The 22,749-nt window shown below is 40.7% G+C and overlaps 1 protein-coding gene across 3 annotated transcripts in view; it reads left to right on the top strand.

Annotated features, from left to right (window-relative positions):
• Window positions 1-21,630, top strand: part of DRD1 (dopamine receptor D1) — a 95,908-nt gene extending 74,278 nt beyond the window's left edge. For 2 of the 3 annotated variants that reach the window (XM_056574860.1, XM_056574859.1), the window contains exon 8: window positions 11,045-21,630. In XM_056574860.1, the coding sequence (XP_056430835.1) occupies window positions 11,523-12,878 (1,356 nt within the window). In that variant the 5' untranslated portion in view covers window positions 11,045-11,522 and the 3' untranslated portion in view covers window positions 12,879-21,630. Of the gene's footprint in view, window positions 1-7,654; window positions 7,686-11,044 lie in introns of those variants that run through there. The other variant, XM_056574861.1, reaches the window with a different exon arrangement.
• The last annotated feature ends 1,119 nt before the right edge of the window (window positions 21,631-22,749 follow it).

The following is a 22,749-nucleotide window of genomic DNA, read 5'->3' as shown; positions in this document are numbered from 1 at the left end:
ACTCAGACAATTTTTTTCCTCCTCCCCTTCAAAAAATCATAACTCTTTTATATTTTCATCCACAGATTAGTATGAGGGCTTGTTTTTTGCGCGACCAGTTGTCCGTTGTAATGCAATCACTCACTTTACCATAAAATGTATGGCGCAACCAAATAATACTATTTGTGTGGGGAAATTAAAAAGAAAACCGCAATTTTGCAAATTTTGGAAGGTCTTGTTTTCACGCCGTACAATTTATGGTAAAAATGACATGTGTTTTTTATTCTATGGGTCAATATGATTAAAATGATACCCATGATTATACACTTTTCTATTACTGTTGCTCTTAAAAAAAATCGCAAACTTTTTAACCAAATTAGTACGTTTAAAATCCCCCTATTTTGAAGACCTATAACTTTTTCATTTTTCCGTATAAGCGGTGGTATGAGGGCTCATGTTTTGTGCCATGATCTGTACTTTTTATTAATACCATATTTGCTTATACAAAACTTTTATTACATTTTGTATTAATTTTTTTTGGAATAAAATGTTCTAAAAAAGCAGCTATTTTGGACTTTTTTTTTTTTACGTTCACGCCTTTCACCGTACGGGATCATTTACATTTTATTTTAATAGTTCGGATATTTACGCACGCATATTACGCATATTACCAAATATGTATATTAAATAATTTTGTTTACACTTTTTGGGGGTAAAATAGGGAAAATGGGACAATTTAAATTTTTATTGGGGGAGGGGGTTTTTCCCATTTTTTTTTACTTTATTTTTTTTACTTTTTTTACTTTTATTTTTACACTTTTATAGTCCCCATAGGGGACTATTTATAGCAACCATTCAATTGCTAATCCTGTTCAGTGCTATGTATAGGACATAGCACTGATCAGGGTTATCGGTCATCTGCTCTGGTCTGCGGGAAGGCAGATCAGAGCAGAAGACTACCGGAAGACAGCGGAGGCAGGTGAGGGGACCTCCGTCTGCCGTGCAGGATGATCGGATCGCCGCGGCAGCGCTGCGGGCGATCCGATCATCCTGTTAAATGACCGCGATGCTGCAGATGCTGTGATCTGTATTGATCACAACATCTGAGGGGTTAATGGCGGACATCCACGGGATCGCGGGTGTCCGCCATTACCAGCGGGTCACTGGCTGCGATCCACAGCCGGGACCTGCCACGCACGATTATGGTGCGTTAAGTACCACATCACCAGGACGAACATTTACGTCCTGTGTCTTTAAGGGGTTAAGACAGGTAAGATAATGTATAATTTTATGTGATTCATTAACACATGATGTAATGTTGAATGAAGGAATAAATGAATGAATGAATGCTGCATGAATGATTGATGTGTTTGATCGATGTGTTTGATTGTTGGGTGATTTATGTATAACATGTCATGTCACTTGCGCTAAGACAGTTGTTTCTATTACTGTTGCCAGGGCGCCTCCAGCTGTTGCAAAACTACAACACCCACCCAGCATGCCCTGATAGCCAAAGGCTGTCTGGGCATGCTGGGAGTTGCAGTTTTGCAACAGCTGGAGGCCCCCTGGTTCGTTGGTAAACATGCACTAACCTATATTTCTGTTCTTTCATTTTTAAATTTCCCTCTCTCTTTTCTGAACTGGTTCAGTTTGTGAATGAAATGCATAGTAATTGCTGTGGGGAAATTTTTTATTGATAAAACCACAGACTTAATTGGATAATTGCCGTTTAGAATGTTTGGGGTCCAGTGGTTTTATCAATAAAAAATTTCCCCACGGCAATTACTATGCATTTCATTCACAAACTGAACTAGTTCAGAAAAGAGAGAGGGAAATTTAAAAATGAAAGAACAGAAATATAGGTTAGCGCATGTTTGCCAACGAACCAGGGGCCTCCAGCTGTTGCAATACTGCAACTCCCAGCATGCCCAGACAGCCTTTGGCTGTCAGGGCATGCTGGGTGGGTATTGTAGTTTTGCAACAGCATGAGGCACCCTGGTAACAGTAACAGAAACACTGTGTTAGCGCAAGTGACATGTCATGTTATGCATAAATCACCCGACAATCAAACACATCGATCAAACACATCAATCATTCAGGCTGCATTCATTCATTCATTTCTTCATTCATTCAACATTACATCATGTATTAATAAATCACATACAATTATATTATCTTACCTGTCTTCCAATGTTCCGATCTCTGCGGCTGCCCTCTTTTCCTGCACACGCTCCCGATTATGGTCCCTTGCTTAAAAAAGATTTACTCGAATGTACCCGAATACCAAATGTATCTGAAAAAAATCAAACCCGAAACCTCGAATACTGAATGTATCCGAAAAATCAAACCCAAAAAAATTTACCGAACCGAAAATTTTACCCAAAATGAAAAAAACTAAACGAAACGAAAAATTTTCTTGTGCACATGTCTAATAGAGACACACAGCCAATAGCTGCAGGGACATAAATATACATATTTTTTTTACCAATGTATATTACAAATATGCAAATAATGGTATAATCTACGTTATATAAAAAATGTTGTTGATGACAGGTACACTTTAACCTCTTCAGGACATAGGGTGTATGGATACGCCCTGCATTCCGAGTCCTTAAGGACCGAGGGCGTATCCATATGCCTGTGGGAATTCCGGCCCCCACCGCTAGCCGGTTGGGGACCGGAGCCGGATGCCTGCTGAAATCGTTCAGCAGGCATCGCAGCATATCGCCCAGGGGGGTCATTATGCCCCCCCATGTCGGCGATGGCCGCAGATCGCTGGACAATTCAGTCCAGCGATCTGCGGCGATTCCGGGTCAATCGGGTCTTCAGTGACCCGGTGACCCGGAATTACTGGCTGATCGGGGCCGTCTCTGACAGCCCCGAACAGCCATAGCCTGCAGGGGTGAGGTGGCATTGGTGCCACCTCACGATCGCCCAATCAGGGCACCTGCTGCGGGTGTCACTCCCGCAACCCGCTCCGACCCTGTTCCGGAGGACGTGAGCGGGTGCGGGACGTGGACCCCGGAAGCTGGGGACCCCGATCCCCGGCGTCAATGTTGGGATCGGGGCCCCAGGAGCTGTGGCGGCGGCAAGGGACTGACCTGCAGCGTGGATCGTTGGTGGTGAGTGACAGCCTCCTGCTGTTGCTGAGCAACAGCTCCCAGCATGCAAAAAGGGCATGCTGGGAGCTGTAGTTATGCAACAGCAGGAGGCAGACAACCACAACTCCCAGCATTCCCTTATGGGCATGCTGGGACTTATAGTTTTGCAACAGCTGGAGGCACATTTTTTCTATGGAAAAGTGTACCTTCAGCTGTTGTATAACTACAACTCCCAGCTTGCACAAACAGCTAAAGTGCATGCTGGGAGTTGTAGTGGTGCATCTGCTGGTTGCATAACTACAACTCCCAGCATGCCCGTTGGCTGTTGGTGACTGCTTAGAGTTGTAGTTTTGCAACAGCTGAAGGCACAATGGTTGTGAAACTCAGAGTTTTTTTTTTACCTAACTCAGTGTTTCACGACTGGCGTGCCTCCAGCTGTTGCAAACTACAACTCTCAGCAGTCACCATACACCATGCACCGTACATGCTGGGAGTTGTAGTTTTGCAACAGCTGGAGGCACACTGGTTTTGAAACACTGAGTTAGGTCACAAACTCAGTGATATATAACCAGTGTGTCTACAGCTGTTGCAAAACTAAAACTCTCAGCATGTACAGTCTGCCAGCGCATGCTGGGAGTTTTAGTTTTGCAACAGCTGGATGTCCCCCCCCCCCTCTCCCTCCCCAATGTGAATGTACAGGGTACACTCACATGGGCGGAGGTTTACAGTAAGTATCCGTCTGCAAGTTTGAGCTGCTGCAAATTTTCTGCCACAGCTCAAACTGCCAGCGAGAAACTACTGTGAACCCCCGCCCGTGCGACTGTACCCTAAAAACACTACACTACACTACACTAACACAAAATAAAATAAAAAGTAAAAAACACTACATATACACATACCCCTACACAGCCCCCCTCCCCAATAAAAATGACAAACGTCTGGTGCGCCACTGTTTCCAAAACGGAGCCTCCAGCTGTTGCAAAACAACAACTCCCAGTATTGTCGGACACCCGTTGACTGTCCAGGCATGCTGGTAGTTTTGCAACAGCTGGAGGCACCCTGTTTTGGAATCACTGGCGTAGAATTCCCCTATGTCCACCCCTATGCAAGTCCCTAATTTAGGCCTCAAATGCGCATGGCTCTCTCACTTTGGAGCCCTGTCGTATTTCAAGGCAACAGTTTAGGGTCACATATGGGGTATCGCCGTACTCGGGAGAAATTGTGTTAAAAATTTTGGGGGGTATTTTCTGCTGTTACCCTTTTCAAAAATGTAACATTTTTGGTAAAACAAGCATTTTAGGTAAAAAAAAACATTTTTTTTTTACATATGCAAAAGTCGTGAAACACCTGTGGGGTATAAAGGTTCACTTAACCCCTTGTTACGTTCCCCGAGGGGTCTAGTTTCCAAAATGGTATGCCATGTGTTTTTGCTGTTCTGGCACCATAGGGGCTTCCTAAATGCAACATGCCCCCCAAAAACCATTTCAGAAAAACATACTCTCCATAATCCCCTTGTCGCTCCTTCCCTTCTGAGCCCTCTACTGCGCCCGCCGAACACTTTACATACACATATGAGGTATGTGCTTACTCGAGAGAAATTGGGCTACAAATATAAGTATAAATTTTCTCCTTTTACCACTTGCAAAAATTCAAAAATTGGGTCTACAAGAACATGTGAGTGTAAAAAATGAAGATTTTGAATTTTCTCCTTCACTTTGCTGCTATTCCTGTGAAACACCTAAAGGGTTAAAACACTTACTGAATACTTTGGGGGTGTAGTTTTTATAATGGGGTCATTTATGGAGTATTTCTAATATGAAGACCCTTCAAATCCACTTCAAAACTGAACTGGTCCCTGAAAAATATCGCGTTTGAAAATTTTGTGAAGAATTGGAAAATTGCTGCTGAACTTTGAAGCCCTCTGGTGTCTTTCAAAAGTGAAAACTTGTCAATTTAATGATGCAAACATAAAGTAGACATATTGTATATGTGAATAAAAAAAAATTATTCGTAATATACATTTTCCTTACAAGCAGAAAGCTTCAAAGTTAGAAAAATGCAAAATTTTCAAATTTTTCATCAAATTTATGGATTTTTCACAAAGAAAAGATGCAAGTTACCATAAAATTTTACCACTATGTTAAAGTAGAATATGTCACGAAAAAACTTTCTCGGAATCAGAATGATAACTAAAAGCATTCCAGAGTTATTAATGTTTAAAGTGACAGTGGTCAGATGTGCAAAAAACGCTCTGGTCCTTAAGGCCAAAATGGGCTTGGTCCTGAAGGGGTTAAATGGGCACTGTCACCAACTTTTTGTTTTTAAAGGGTAGAGCGGGTTGAGTGGCGGGGTTTGGGGCAGCGTGTTGCGGCCGCCGCCGTAACAAAGATATTGTTTTCAACACAGGGTGCCTCCAGTTGTTTCACCACTACAACTCCCAGCATGCCCTGATAGCCAATAGATGTCAGGGCAAGCTGGGAGTTGTAGTGGTGAAACAGCTGGAGGCACCCTGTATAGATGAACTAAGGACGGAAGTCGACCCTACCAGCAGGCATCAGTGACGTTGTGCCTGCTGGTGAAGTCTGCCTGGTAAGTGAGCACACTGCCAGGCAGACAAAAAGGCATTTCTAATATAGTAAAAAAAAAATATTAAAGGCAGGAAGGGGGTTAGGGATAGATGGGCAATAGGCAGGGACAGATAAAAACAAAAAAAGGATGGTAGGAGCTACTCTTTAAGCTCACATCTTCACAAAAGCTGATCAGGTTAGTTTGACAGGCCCGATCCCTCATAAACCCATGCTGATATGGAGTCATAATACACTTATTTTCATTGAGATAGTCCCTCAAACAATTAGCAGACAATGGAGGTTAAACTAACATGCCTGTTACAAGGGGTCACTTATTGACCCATTTTTGAATATTGGTACCTGTGGTACAGACCCTGTCACTATAGAGTCCTTGGATTTTAAAAAATATGCATCTGTATATTACATTACTTAACTACTTTAGAACGTGGGGGTGAATGCCATCTGGACCTGGTAATTTGTCTTTTTTTTATTTTTATAAGTGTTACTCTATTTGTTTCTCATATAGATACATGAACACATACGTTGAGGGAAACCAGTAACCCTCTGTTGACTTAGATACTGTACTGTTGCCCTTGGAGACAGACTTAAATACTTGAGAAAAAAAAAGGGAACTCTACCAATGAGGCCAAGATATAAAAGTAAAATGTAACTTTTACTAAATTTATATAAAAATACAATCAAATACAGGTACAAAATGTGTGCACAATAAAAACATATAATTGCCTCAACATTAATGAATGCTTGAGTTGTCCCGTGGAAGCAGGAGAAAAGATCCTCGTAGTGGCGCTCACTCGGTGGTTAACTGGCAGTAGCCGGGAGAGGTATGTGAAGCCTCGGTCGGCAATAAGCGATAGCGGACAGGTGGAATAATAAATCAAAAGTTTTAATGGAGGGACTACGCTTAACGCGTAGTCCCTCCATTAAAACTGTAGATTTATTATTCCACCTGTCCGCTATCGCTTATTGCCGACCGAGGCTTCACATACCTCTCCCGGCTACTGCCAGTTAACCACCGAGTGAGCGCCACTACGAGGATCTTTTCTCCTGCTTCCACGGGACAACTCAAGCTATCCAGCACCGGTCAGAGACAACCTCCGACACAGGATTACATCCGGCAGCTCCCGGTCCTCTACCCTGCAATTGGGTGACATACGCTACAAGGTGTTGTACTCTGCGTACAACACCACCAGGTGAGCACCGTTCTATTTGCATTACGGCATCGATTGCCATCAGAGTAACGGCACAGGTTGCGCCCCCGTCTGTCTCTCTCTCCCTCCCTTTTTTTTTTATTACATGTGCATCAACATTAATGAATGTAACACTCAAAAGATGAATGTACAAAAGATGTCTCAGATGAACAATAATGTACAAAAATAAGTAGGGAGGGAAGAAGGGATAGGGTACAGGTGAGTATCCTAACCAAAAAATAGCCTTGCCTATTCTAACCCTTACCCTTCTTGCATCCGCTTTACCTTGTGTGGATGATGATTTGAGCCATACCAGGGAGCGGAATCTTGGGAGCAGCTGGTTTTCACCAGAGCCCGCCGCAAAGCGGGATGGACTTGCTGCGGCAGGTGGCTCCCAGGTCACTACCCCTGATACGACTTGTCCATTAAGGCAGCCGAGGTGATGCGTGGCAAAGAAGGATGAGACAAACTCATAGTCAGGGACAGGCAGAAGGTCAGGGCAGGCGGTACAGCAACAAGGTTAGGATATGTAGCAAGGAGGCCAGAGGGCAGGCAGCAACAATGCGTGGTCAGGGAACGAAGCAGACAGAACTGGTACATGGTAAGACTAGGTACGATTCTGGTATCACTTTCCCCAAGGCACATGGGCACAAAGATCCAGAAAGGGTCAGAAGGAAGGGCCTATACTTATAGGTCATGGGCAGCAAGAACCAATTAATTATGTACTTGCCCTTTAAATTTCACAGAGCCGGCGCGCGTGTGCCCTAGGAGGTGAGGACGCCGCACCGGCGAGCAGGAAGCACAGAGGAGACACAGGAATGATGGGGAAGGTAAGGAGCAGAGGGCTGAGTGCGATCACATTGCAGGATGCAAATCGCAGTACGGACTGCACCGGGCAGCAGAGAAGGAGTTTCATCCATGGCCAGCATGTTTGACCACGGCGCAACTCCTAACATCCTCATTATCAATAAGTGTGGATAGGGGAAAGGATAAACATTGGGTAACACTCAGATAAAATAGCACTAGGTGGACCCTAAATATAGTCTCATCCTCCAAAAGTCCAACATGTTTCTCCCATATTTTTCAATGGGTTCTTCAGGGGTGGAGAAGAAATTAACATAACACAATCAAAGAGATAAAAAATGCATCTCATACATGAGATCTATGATAGAAGTGCTTAAGGGAATAGGTGAAAGTCAAAGGTCATGGCCGTAGTCACAGTCTTATAGTCTGTTGAGTAGAGGATGTCAAGCAGTTTGTTAGATAGAGGATATTTGACAGCCATATAGTTGGCTAAGTAAAAATCACTATCCTATGGCATCTCCAATACGGACCCCCCGTTTATGCTTAGCCAACTATATGACTGTCAAACATCCTCTATCTAACAAAATGCATGACATCTTCTACTCAACAGGCTATAAGACTGTGACTGTGGCCGTGACCTTTGACTTTCATCTATTGCGTCAAGCACTTCTATTGTAGATCTCATGTATGAGATGCATTATTTATCTCTTTGATTGTGTTATGTTAATTTCTCCTCCACCCCTGATGAACCCTTTGAAAAATATGGGAGAAACGCTTTGGATTTTTGGAGCATGAGAGTATAGTTAGGGTCCACCTAGTGCGATTATATCTGAGTGGTACCCAATGTTTATCCTTTCCCCTATCCCCACTTATTGATAGTGAGGGTAAGGGTTAGAATAGGCAGGGCTATTTCCTGGTTAGGATACTCACCTGTACCCTATCCCTTCTTCTCTCCATTCTTATGTGGTAGCCCTTGGGGGGTGTATGGTAGGGATGGTAGGATATTGGTATATGAGGGGTTAATATTAACCCAGTCACTCGTGACGCCAGGGTGAGGGCTGGTATGCTGAATCTATGTTCTGGCCTATCGCCGCCCTTCCCAGAAGCGATAGGTGCAATGAAATGACTGAAGGTCCACAAGTAGATTTAACTTGAACTTCAATAACTTTACTGCAGTGCTTGCAATATCCAATATGCAATAACAGTCTCTTAATACAGTTCTTTGGCTGCTTAGCGACTGGTAGAAGTTGCGAACCTTGCATAAGACCTATAGTCTCTGAATTTAGGGAATGATGTGCAGATCCGTCCGGATTTAGGGGAAATATTGAGTCCGGTGAGGCTGCAGAGTGTTTAAGGGATGACACACTCTATAATTTATATCGTTCGGCCGTCACCACAAGGCTCAGGCCTAACTCACTGCGACAACTGCAATACAGGTCCTTCTCTGATGAAAGCCAGGAGCAAGAGCGAGATAAGATGGCCGCCGCTCCCTTATATGGGCAGGGGGTGTGGCGATTTTGATTGGTCCGAACGTCTGCCACTCACTTTACATGGTGAGAGGGGATTGCTTACGTCACAGGCTCCATGTACACTGTAGAACCAGAACGAGGCTACAGATACCAGAACGAGGCATGGGACTCATCCTGAGCGAGGCTTGGAACGCATCACCTGACCCGAAGGCCCTGCAATGCTATAGAAACAAGCAATTAACCATTTGCATACTGAAATAGCACTATATACATTATTTTATAGATAAATTAGTAATCTATACACTATAATGGAGGCGACTAGGGGCGAACTGACCAACAAAGAATATTAAGTCCTAGGGACTCTGGCTATCGGGACCCAAGATAAATAAGTACCGTGTGAAATGCGGTACTGGGACACCTAACTTATTTTTGTACATTATTGTTCCTCTGAAACATCTTTTGTACATTCTTCTTTTGAGTGTTACATTCATTAATGTTGAGGCGATTACTTGTTTTTATTTGTACCTGTATTTCATTGTATTTTTAAATACAGTTAGTAAAAGTTACGTTTTGCTTTTATATCTTGGCCTCATTGGTAGAGTTCCCTTTTTTTCTCAAATAGATATGTGACATGAAAGGGAGAGTTTAGCCTATCCCACTGTATATCACCCCACATTTCACTTTTCTCTGTGAATACAGAGGAGAAACATTTCTTAAATATATTAGATTTTTCCTCATCGTCCTCTATAATTCCTCCTTCATTACTTTTTAAAGGGCCATCACCTTCAGGGATGAGATGTTTAAGATCTCATCCAATTTGCTACTATTGGAAATGCTGCACATTTTTTGCACCAATTCTTTTTCCCAGAAAATCTGTAGACAACATGTCAGTGAAGTGAACCCAGCCTTAAAGGGATTATCCAACATTAACAACATTAGGGGACTTTAGTACATACTGGCCTGACAGTAATGGGCACGCTTAGGAAAAAAACTTACCATAACCTTTTTTTTATTGCGATTTCCTTTTAGCGTTCCCTCCCTAGTTTGTAAGTGTGAGGTCACTTTCTTCCCTCCCACACATCAACTAGCCCTCCCATTGCAGCACAGCTGAGCTCCCTTTCATGCATACTGTGCTTAAAACTACAATGCTCGGCATCCCTGTGGAGAATGATCTCTTCGGTCACTTCCCCCATTGAAGCAGACAGGCTCCCTTTCAACACCTAACTAGTGATGTAATGTTTCAGGCTGCACTGCAACGCTTCACCCTGGGAAGGTATGCTGCTAAAATGATCATCGGGGCAAAGATCACATAAGAATTACGAGACCACCATGAAATAAAGGTATAGGCCCTGTGAAATAAAAAAAAAATTCTCAGAATAACCCTGTAGGAACACAGAGATTTTTCTGATTCTCTTATTGAATAGAGACATTTCTTCTTGCATTTGTTCTACTGTTTTGTATACATTATGAATACAGGGGGAATGTTTCTTTAACATAAAGTTGTATAGAATAAAGCACATTCAACAATAACTGTACATCCTAAAGTTTATGTTAGAAAATGTATTCAATGCAGCCGAAGAAAATAAAGGGTAGGATTTCATGTAATGAGAGGATCCAAATTTCACATGACAACATTCAAAAGTAACACTAAAGAAAGGCGGAATAAAAATATACATGTGCTCAGAGTCTTTCCATTGTTATGTTCATGCATTTGCAAATTCAGCCTGAGACGTGAGTGCTGAAATAACATTTCTTGTCACGTTGTCTTAATGACAATAAAAGCTGCATTATAGCACTTAAGAGTTTTCCAAGGATTGAAAAAAAATGAGCTCTAGAATAGTGTAGGAAGGACTTTTATATGCAACATTACTTTGGGAACATAATAAAAACCTACTTTTTCTTTTCTCTTTCAACAGCTTGATGAAAAGATCTTTTGGTAAAGTGAATCAGAGTAACACGGAAAGCATTAACCAAGATGAACTGACCATTGTTGCACTGATCAACATACCAAGCCGTCCTCTGAATGCAGAGCTTGAAGAATAAGTCAACACATAACGCAGGAATAAAAGAACACAGTCTAAAGAAAACGGCAACAATACCAATGGCTGGTGCGCTGGATGCTGGAAGGAGAGCCTTGGATGTTGCCTATGTCGATTATACTGAAGAATGTTGGTAAAATAGACTGAATAGTATTTCTTGTTGCAAGTATTGACTCAACGACGGCTGTTTCATGGCACTGGGTGTAAACATTCAATAAATCACATATGGTTCTTTCATGGGGACCATTTCAGATGTTATGGGAAGGTCAAGCCAGTGGGCAACATGAGGACTTAACTGGCCAAATTTGCTAGCAATAACTGTGGATTTTGGGATGCTTTTATTTTACAAGGCAATATGACTATAAATATCACCAGCATGGATGGAGACATGTTATTTGCAGAAAAAGATTCCTCATTTCGCATTCTAATGGGCTGTTTGCTCTCAGTTCTGATACTTTCAACTCTTTTTGGAAATACCTTGGTCTGTGCTGCTGTGATCAGATTTCGTCATCTTAGGTCCAAAGTCACAAACTTTTTTGTGATTTCCTTGGCTGTGTCCGACCTTCTGGTAGCCATGCTGGTCATGCCTTGGAAAGCTGTTGCAGAGATTGCTGGCTTTTGGCCATTTGGTTCATTCTGTAATATATGGGTTGCTTTTGATATAATGTGTTCAACAGCTTCTATCTTAAACCTTTGTGTCATCAGTGTTGACAGGTACTGGGCAATCTCCAGCCCATTTAGGTATGAAAGGAAAATGACCCCAAAAGTAGCCTTTATAATGATAAGTGTTGCATGGACATTATCAGTTCTGATATCTTTCATTCCTGTGCAGCTTAACTGGCATAAAGCAAAGACTACCAGCTTTTTTGACCTAAACATTACCTTACAAGGTACCGCAATGGATAACTGTGACTCAAGCCTAAATAGGACTTATGCAATTTCTTCGTCTCTCATTAGCTTCTATATACCAGTGGCCATTATGATTGTAACCTACACCCGGATATACAGGATAGCAGCAAAGCAAATTCGTCGCATTTCAGCTCTGGAAAGAGCGGCAGTACATGCCAAGAATTGCCAAAACAGCACAGGCAATGGCAGTAGCATTGATTGCCAGCAGCCCGAAAGTTCCTTGAAGACCTCATTTAAAAGAGAGACGAAAGTCTTGAAGACATTGTCAGTGATTATGGGAGTTTTTGTTTGCTGCTGGTTGCCCTTTTTCATATTGAACTGTATGGTGCCATTTTGTGATCCCAGTGTATCCACAAGTGGAGCAGAACCATTCTGCATCAGTTCTACCACATTTGACATTTTTGTGTGGTTTGGTTGGGCAAATTCTTCATTGAATCCCATCATTTATGCTTTCAATGCTGATTTCCGCAAGGCTTTCTCAACATTATTAGGCTGCTACAGACTCTGTCCTACATCCAATAATGCTATAGAGACAGTTAGCATAAACAATAATGGGGCAGTTGTCTATTCATGTCAGCAAGAGCCCAAAGGTTCGATTCCAAATGAGTGTAACTTAGTTTACCTAATTCCACATGCTATTATATGTCCTGAAGAGGAGGTTCTGAAAAAAGAAGAGGAGAGTGGTTTATCTAAGAGTTTGGACAAAATGTCTCCAGCATTCTCTGGGATTTTGGACTATGATGCAGAGGTTTCACTAGAAAAGATAAACCCTATCACGCACAATGGGCAACCCAAAACCTGAAAAAACTGCTTAGGTGGGCTTATCCATTAAACTATGAATGATGGCTTCTAGATGGACACAATTTCACAACCTTTTTAGCTATACCATCGGACTCTCAAATAGATTTCTAAAAATGCATTCCAATGTATTTTGTATACGTGTTTATTTTTGTGATGTTCACAGGGAAATAAGCTCATACATACAAGGCCATTAGTAATTATTTTTAGATGGTGCATACAGTCTTTACTGTATTATGAGAATGTGTTTTTGTTTATTGTGCAGACTTTAGATGGGAGCCATTTACTAACAATGACTTGAGCCATTAAAGTGTACAAAAGCTTTGGCATGTAATTTAGACTAAGCCTAACCAGTAGTCCATATCTGAAGGAGGTTTAGTGTTCTGAACAATAAAATTAAAAGTGTACCTCTCATTTAACAAAAACTTTTTCCAGCTTTGCGCTTTACTCCTAGGCTTGCTGCAATCTACATTCTGGTGCAGGATATGGGTTACATAGCCTTAAAATGGAGCGCATCTCCTGCAACTTGAAAGAGATTGCAGAGAGCTAGAAAGTGAAATGCACAGCCCGTTCTTTCTAACAATTTGTGTTGGTCTGAACACTGTTGAGTTTGCAGTGTGCCAGCAAGTAAAGTTTAAAGCTTGTTCGTTCTAATGATTGGTGGGGCTTTGAACACCCAGACCCAAACTGATCAAACCTTTTGACACATCTTTGACACATGTCAAAAGATTTGTTAAATTACAGAGGCACTTTATGATAAAGATTTGAGATAAATAATCCAAGAGACAGTATATGGAGCAACAACTGTGGTGTGATATATTGTGGTGAAAAGTTTAGTTTGTCTAAACTTAAACTAGATGGTCAAAGGATGTTCCAGGCTTCATAAACTGTCAATGTGATAAATCTGGCACATTTCTAGTCTTGATTCACAAACCTGCCTAATTTTCAGCCTTATTCTCTTTTCCAGTCATAATTTGCTTTTGGCAAATTTTTTCAGCCATACAATGTGACCTAAAAGTGGTGTGTGAACATAGTCTTAGATTGTCTAGTCTAAGTTTACACTGTTTAAGACAGTTAAAGTAAATCTTCCCCAATGTCATTTTTTTTGTTCCCTTTTCTATTTAACCTCTAGCAGACAACTGGTAAAATTATTATCTAATACGTTTTGCCTGTTTTAGTGCTAGGGACCAGCAACTATTGTACATTCCCCTGCAAAATGCAAGGAAATGAGTCAATATGTAATACAAATGAGATCACTCTGGTCTTTACAGGTGTATCAATCAATGTGGCCATACCAATCTTGTGGCATGTTGTTAGTATGGCAGCACAGCCACTTTGCTCTTTTGCAGTTCATACACAGGAAACAATACAGAACTCCCCACTATATAAGTTGCACAACCCCCCCCCCACCCCCAAGAAAAAAAAAACAAAAAAATCTACAACATTGAAAGCATATAGGGCTGAGCACAGTTCCCTGCAAAGCCATGTGGCCAGGAGCGCAACTGTACATAAAAAATCACTAAAGGGGCTGTAGGGCAGAAATAGCATGGCATCCTCATCTTTAACAGGACCGATGGGTACCTCAAAGGCTAGACCCTCACCAATAATGAAGATGCTGTATCCTAGCAATATTCTATCAATTTATGTCCTAAGAATAACCCTTTAATGTCAGTATACTTGGTGGTCTAGGACAGTGACAGTTCAAGTATTCCTGGTGATGTAGGGTAGTGTAGTCTAAACATCTAGGGTGGACAAGGGCAATTAAGGAGCTAAGGTTAGGATCCCTAGTAGTATAGGACAGTCAAATGCTTAATTTTAAGATCCCTGGTGGAGGAAGGTGAAAGAGTTAATGCTACATTCCCATGATCTGGTGGGTTGCTCACCTCTCCAGGCTTAGTATTGTTCTGGGTGTAACAGAACGATGAACACTTAGGGTCTATTCACATGGCAGAATTTCTGCTTGGGGAATCCCACCTCAAATTAAAGCCTATAAACTTCTATGGGATTCCGCAGTCTCATTCACACTTCTGAACTTTGGAAATTCTGCTGTGTGAATAGACCCTTATGGCCCAGCTTCTCATTTCCTCCCTGCACTGATCATAGAGATGAGTGCAGAGAACAGAGAAGTTTATGCAGCTGTAAGTGATAAGGAGCGCTGTGCCAGAGGATTCAGGGTAGAATTAAGGAAGTCTATGCGAGAGCGAGCAGACTTTCCCTGAGCATGGATTCCATGCAGTTTAGAGGAAGCAGTGATCAACTATATTAGTTGTCAATTACATTTTCAAGGGGGGTACTCTCAACTATGATCCCCAAAAGAAAAAAAAGTGTTTCCAAATTTGTATATTGTGTTTTTAATGAGAAAGTAAAGTACATGCTCTATGTTTAAACACACATTTGCTGTGTTCTTCTCCCTAGCACTCCAATGTAGTATGAGTAGTAGGGAATGTCACCAGTCTGTCGCAGCATGATCCATACAAGAAACTGTGTTGATGTCTAAAATCAGTTAGCGCAGTCTATGTGGGTAGATTCACACTCTGTGGGAAGCTGTGTGCTAAAGTTATAGCAATATGAAAAGCTACAAAGAAACTGTGATTAAAAAGGTTTTAGCTTTAGGGTAGGGTCAGATGTACCATATTTTGCTGCATATTTGCTGCTGCATATTTTCCTACCCATTGAAGTCAATAGGTAGCAAAATCGTCTGCATATTTTGCTAACTATTGACTTCAATGAGTAGGAAAAATATGCAGTAGGAAAATATGGCACGTGTGACCCCACCCTTAAATGGGTACTCCACTGCCTCAGCGTTCGGAACATTTTGTTCCAAAGCTGAGTGCCTGACGCCAGGGCTCGTGATGTCATGGCCACGCTCCTGCCATGCCCCCTTCCATAGACATGGATTGAGGGGTCATGGTCGTGACATCTTAAGGGGCGTGGCCATGACATCACAAGCCCTGGTGTCCTCACTCAGCTGAGGCGGGGGAGTACCCTATTAAAGCATAGCTGTAATGATGCTCTGGTGGCAGGATATCGGTTCCGAGACTTGCACCACAAGACAACAGCGACCAAGATACAGATTTGCTGGTAGTCCCATGCAAATCTAAAGAACTTAAGGGAAGTCCTGATCGCTGCAGTCTCAGGCAAGTCTCGTCTCTTTAAAGAGTATCTGTCAATAAAAATGTTTTTTACCCCATTATTCATCACCCCAGCCTGATAACAACCCCCCCCCCCTTCATTTTAATCCCCCGGGGATATTTTTAACCTGATTTGTGGTGTTTCTTTAGCTCACTGTGTGATAGCTCTGGCGGTCGTGAGGGGGCATTCCCCGGCAGGCACATCATCTAAAGCCGTCTTAGGGTGATCATCCGTCCTCACTCTTCTATGCTGCGCTCATACTAGGAGTGCAGCACAGAAGATAGGGCCAATTGCTGCAGGCTGTTCTCCTTCCCCTACTCTCTGCATGTGTATTGCAGAGAGGAGGGGGGTGAGAGCAGACCTGCAGCGATTGGCTGCACACAGCATTCGCTCTGCCCTGCATGATTGCCAGAGCAGAGAGCGAACATCCCGCCCACACTTCCTGACTTTGGTCTCATGCCCGGCCGGTTTGAGACCAAAGTCAGGTCTGCTGGAGACAATGAATGCGGCCTGCACTAGGAGGGAGTCCCCTAGTGGCCATATTTTTTAAGTTGAAAAAAAAAAAACATATGTAAAATTTTAATAATATATTAGAAACATTAGACAATATAGAAAATTGCCTGTTTGGACTTCTACTATGTTAGCTGTTCCCATGGCTATGTCCAGGCACATAAATATAACTGTTTTAATAATATTTTCATAAGACAAACAATTGTACAGCAACCAGACGTGGGATCTGTTAGATTTTTACATTTTTACATTTAGTATTCTGGATGTAGCTATGGCAACCAGAATGGGAAAAAAAACATCTAGTTTGTTCTACTGGCTGCACTTTGAGATGAAAGGTTAAAAAGTTACATATTTGTAGTTGAAACACACACATATATTAAAATCTATTTAAAGGCCCAGTTCCAAAAACAGACTGAGATTGAAAAGTAAGTGATAATTCCACCACCGGTTGGCTCTGTACATGTGAATTTTACCCACATTGCCCTATGGCTCCTGCCTAGTTTACATGACAATAATCTTCTATATGTTTACAATATAGTTATAAAAAAAATAAGTTACAAATGTGCTGTTGCTTTCAGTAAAATGTGTCCAGTTAAAGACAGTGACTGACGGGACACATGGTTTGTTTATGTATCTTAGGATATTGTTATATTCATACGGATCTATGGTTGCATGCTATGGGGGAGATTTATACAAAACCTGTCCAGGGTAAAAGTTGCTGAGTTGTCCATAGCAACCAATCAGATAGCTTCTTTCATTTTTCAGAGGCCTTTTCAAAAATGAAAGAAGCAATCTAATTGGTTGCTCGACAACTCTTCCTCTGGACAGGTTTTAATAAATTTCCCCCATATTTCCTTTTTAGATGATACAAGCAAACTATACCCGTGTGAAAAAACTGTGTATTGGACGTTAGTTAAAGCATATTAGTTTAGCCATATTTTTTTCCAAGAGAGCGCTTTAGAGGGGTACTCTGTCCCTAAACATCTTTTATACCTTATCCAAAGGATAGGGGATAAGATGTCTAACTACAGGGGGTCTTGCCGCTGGGGACCCTCCGCGATCTCTGGCATGGCACTGTGACTTTCATGAACACGGAAGCTTGTTGGAGCCTCCTCCATTCATTTCTTTGGGAGGGGGAGTGACGTCTAGTACATTCCCCCCTGCAATCAGATGTCTTATGTCTTATCCCCTAGCCATTAGATAAGGGGTAAGATGTTTAGGAGCAGAGTACCCCTTTAAAGGAAATCTGTCACAGAGAACATGCAGTTTGATCTCTGGGCACCAGGTTTTCAAGCAGGAGGAGCTGAAAAGATTGATACATAATTTTGTGGGAAAAGATTATAACTGTATTTTTTTCTTTTATTTCCTGTCCATTCAGGGTTAGGAGTGCAGTACGCAGTCCTATTAGTAATTGACATCCTTCTTCCGTGACTCTGCATACAGAGACAGCTGTCAATCACTGATTAGGACTGCCCACTGGACTCCTAAGCCCAACATGAGGAGGAGATAAAATGGAAAAAAATGACAAGTTATTCTTAATCTTTTCCTTTAGTCTCTATATTTAAAATTGCTCATCTTCATCTGCTCTAAATCCCTAAATCCTCTTACCTTAAAGCATGTTTCCCAGAGATAGGACAGCATTTTCAATGTGACAGGTTCCCTTTAAGGCCATGTTCACACACAGTAAAAAAAAAAAACAAAAAAAAAAAAAACAAGGCCACATTTCATTTAATGCTCTTTTTTTTTTTTTAGCTGATTACAAAAAAAAAAAAAAACATTTTTTTGAAAGACATTTTTTGTCAGTTATCGGCAGAAAATATGGAAAAAACTACACATTTTATAAACTGTATAAGCAAACAAGTTTTTGAATACATAAAGAACAGAGCCCAATACAGGAACACTTATGTTTTAAGTCTAACCTACCCCTAAAATACTACATCAGTCTAGATAATCTTTGCTCAGTATTCAGATGTAATCAATATTACTAATATTTTCTTTTAAATGAATGTCATAAATAGATACATATAATTTAATAACAACAATGGCTTCCAAGCTTTATATTTTAATGCCAAACTTTTTGACACTTTAAGGCCTCTGCTGCAAAGTTACAGCAAGAAAAATAGTCAGAAAACTGCAATTGACTATAAGGAATTGTTACGTACAAGATGACGGATTGTGTAAAGTATTGCGTAAATGCCTTTATAATTTCATGTTTGAAAACAAAACGGAGCCTTATAGTAAGAGTGGGTATTTTTTTAAAAGATTGCCGAAAGATTATTGTAAGCATATACTATTATTATTTATTATTTTAAATGACTATTTTTTAGATAAAATGAACTCGTTAAAGATTTTAATTTTATTTGGCTTATTTTACATGACTATTTGTGAGCGCTGTCTAAAGATTCACATTTGCATTTGGTATTTAATAGATAAGACATCATTTACTCACGGCTGCCATCTGTATTTCTGTCTCGCTCAACTAGACTTTGTCTAAGTACAGTATATTCAGTAGCTTTATCGTTGGTGTCTCATTACTGGAAATCAATGGTACAAGGAAGACATGCTGTAATTCTCCCTATTCCCTACTGAAACGATACACAACTGGAAGGAATATTATAACACAAATCTTTGAATTTACTTACTACCTGCTTGTCAACTAACCTTAGTGCTGCTGTGGATGCATTAAAGGGGTATGCTACTGTTTTCCTTATTAATATTATTATTATCCTTGGCACTGCGTAAAGTAATAGAATAGACTGTAGTGTGCTCTTGAGCACCTTCAGTTTGGGAATAGAGAAAAGTTGGAATTCCTCAATAATGACTTAACACAGAAGAAAGTACATTTCAAAGAGTAAAAAATATGTTATTATGTAAGAAACCCTTTTAGAGGTTGGTTGGCAGGAAAAGCAGCACAACACCCCCAGGGCCTGGTTTGTGCGAATGAGGGCTGGCAACTGAATGCTTGTCAGAGGCATCAAAGAATAGCTGTTTAGTCAGAAAATAGAAGTTATGTATGATTATCTTAAATGGGTTTTCTAGGAATTCTTCTAAAAATGAAGGACCTAAAATAGAAAATGTTGTATCCCTGTCATTCCTTGTTTTGATGATGTAGGATGACATGTCGTCAGTACCAACGTCACATCTTACGACTGCAGTAACTAATTCCCTTAATAGAGTGATATCATATTAATATGTATGTCAAACAGCGGTGGTGGAAATATCAGAAAAGGGGATTTATAGAGGATTTAAGAATTAGTAAAGCAAGCTTAGTGAAAATCCGATTTTTTCTATTTTATGTCCAACAACATTATTTGAATTCGCAGAGAACCCCAATAAACTAGACTTAATCATGTCAAATAACATCATCCTATAGTACAGGTCTATAGAGGACATATGTATATACACCTCTTAGATATACAGTTGCCAGTCCCTCAATAGGTTTCAAGGGTTCAATGGGCTCATTCATAAGCCGACAAGTAAATCCATTTTGTTATTAATCATATGTTGCGCTATTATAGTAAATACAGATGAAACAAACTTGTGAAGATGGAATTAAATGTAATATTTGACATTGGTATAGCACTCCAAAAGACAGAATTGTACCCATGCCATTTGTATCTATGTTAAATGTAGCATCAGTTCCTCCATGACACTTTCCTGGATTTGTGTAAGGATGTGATAGATGCTTGAATAGTATTCGTAAGGAAATCGGGACAATGCCACAGTTTACAGTGCTGCCTGCCTTAAGGTGCCCATAGACCTTTGATAGCTTTCTGCGTTTGTTCGGCTGAAAGATATCTCCTCCTGATCCCTCCATACATATGAACGCTCTGCTTGGCCAAATGTTCATGTGTTGTGAATGGGGAGAGGGGAGGTAGGCTGCTGCAAGACAGCTCTGGCAGCAACATATCTCCCCGAAAACATGAGGGATGAAATTGAACATGACCAGTTCCTTTAAAATTGGCAAGGTTGGCAAACTTTTTTACTAAGGTGTATGGAAGCCTATAGAGGCTGTTTGGACATTATGTCTGAGCCTATTTATAAGGTGCCTCATAAGAGAACATTTGGGGCTGTCTGTGGACCACATGTCCATATGTGAAGCTTGGATTATGTAGAAAGAGAAGGGCAATCATAATATATTTAAACCATATGGAAGGCATTGTCTGTAGGGGATAAATGGATGTCTTCTTTTACTGGGAAAACGCCCTAAAATGGACATTTGACTAATTCAATGGTTTATGGAGTTGCATTCTTCCAGTAGTAATAATTCTAATCTTTACTGAAAGGGGTACTCCACTGGAAAACTATTTGTTTCAAATCAGCTGGTGCCAGAAAGTTAAACAGATTTGTAAATTACTTCTATTTAATAATTGTAATCCTTCCAGCACTTATCAGCTGCTGAATACTACAGAGGAAGTTGTTTTCTTTTTTAATTTCTTTTCTGTCTGACCACAGTGCTATCTGCTGCCACCTCTGTCCATGTCAGGAACTTTCCAGAGCAGATGCAAATCCCTATAGCAAACCTCTCCTGCTCTGGACAGTTCCTGACATGGACAGAGGTGTCAGCAGAGAGCACTGTGGTAAGACAGAAGAGAACAACTCAACTTCCTCTGTCGTACACAGCAGCTGATAAGTACTGGAAGAAGTAATTTACATCTGTTTAACTTTCTGGAGCCAGTTGATATAAAAAATGTTTGTTTTTTTCCAGGGAAGTACCTCTTGAATATATCCAGAGAACTAACAGAATTATCTCCATAGGGAATATAGTGACATGGTGATGTTATTATATTTCCTATGATGATGTATATGTCCCTATGCAGGCTATATAGGAGACCAGAGCTGTTTTCCATCTATTAAATGGCCTAAAGTATTTTACCAGTTACAATATATTTGTAGCACTTGGTAACAAATCAGGTATTAGTGATCACTAGTGAACTGCTTACAAATGCTTTATCTCCAGCTCATAGACGCTAGACGAAAGTGAATGGATGTTGCATTCTTGCTGCAGTCCAATATGAAAAAGTTTAAAGTATTAGATGAGAAATTTTGTTGGTTTTATTTTTGTTACAAAATCATTTATGAGTGTGCTGTCTATTTTATTAATTAAAATGTTGATGCAAGATTGTTTTATTGTAATGCTTCCATTCCAAAGGTCTCGTAATCTGAACACATATTAACCTAGATTCTAAACACAGGATAAGCAAAATGTATAAGCATGTGTACCAGGTTCATTATCTATTGTAGACACTATACACCAGGGGTCTCCAAACAGTGGCCTTCTGTCTTTCGATGTTCCGACATGCTGGGAGCTGTAGTTTTGCAGCAGCTGGAGGGCAAAAAATTGTAGACCCATGTTCTACACCTTATAGAGCAAGGAATGTAGCTTGGTAAAAAGTTTGTGGCTTCAATACAATATTTCTGCAAAATGTTTGCTGTAATGTAAGCTAACTAACATGTGGTCTAAACTAAGAGTGGAGAGTATTGAGATATTCCAAAATTTTAAAACCACATGAGCCACTGTATGGGGTCCTGGTGTAGGGCAATTGGCATCAGCTTCATACAGATTTTTTTTTACCTTCCACTAAATCAACACAGTAGTTATACACTAGGGTCATACCAATGGGCGTAACTAAAAACCACAGGACCTCGATGCAAAAATTACCCCCAGGCCCTGGACGATGCACCCTAACAGCCCCACCTTTACTCCCCCACCCCCCACAAGCTCTGCAGACTATGTCATTATTGTTACATGATGCAGTGACTCATTTAGACAAACATTTTTGGGTCTTTGCTCTAGAATTATCCCCACTTCTATAAAAACTCACCATATGAATAAAATCAGTTCATTTGTTCTAGTTTTTCTTCTTTTAAATATACTCTCCTCCTTTACCTTGTTTGTTCCATATATATATATATATATATATATATATATATATATATATATATAAAGTTTTTTTTATCATATCCCCTTTGTATTGTCTTTCTTCCAAGCTATACATGTTAAGGTCCTTTAACCTTTCCTGATAAGTTTCATCCTGCAACCCATGTACTAGTTTAGTAGCTTTTCTCTGAACTCTCTCCAATGTATCTATATCCTTCTGGAGATACGGCCTCCAGAACTGCGCACAATACTCCAAGTGACGTCTCACCAGTGTTCTTTACAGCGGCATGAGCACTTCTCTCTTTCTACTGCTTATACCTCTCCTATACACCCATGAGCACTTCTCTCTTTC

This window comes from Hyla sarda, chromosome 4 (genome assembly GCF_029499605.1).
Source record: "Hyla sarda isolate aHylSar1 chromosome 4, aHylSar1.hap1, whole genome shotgun sequence".
In the NCBI taxonomy this organism is placed as follows: domain Eukaryota; kingdom Metazoa; phylum Chordata; class Amphibia; order Anura; family Hylidae; genus Hyla; species Hyla sarda.
The sequence above is the reverse complement of the archived record's forward strand: the minus strand, read 5'-3'. Positions and strand labels throughout refer to the sequence as shown.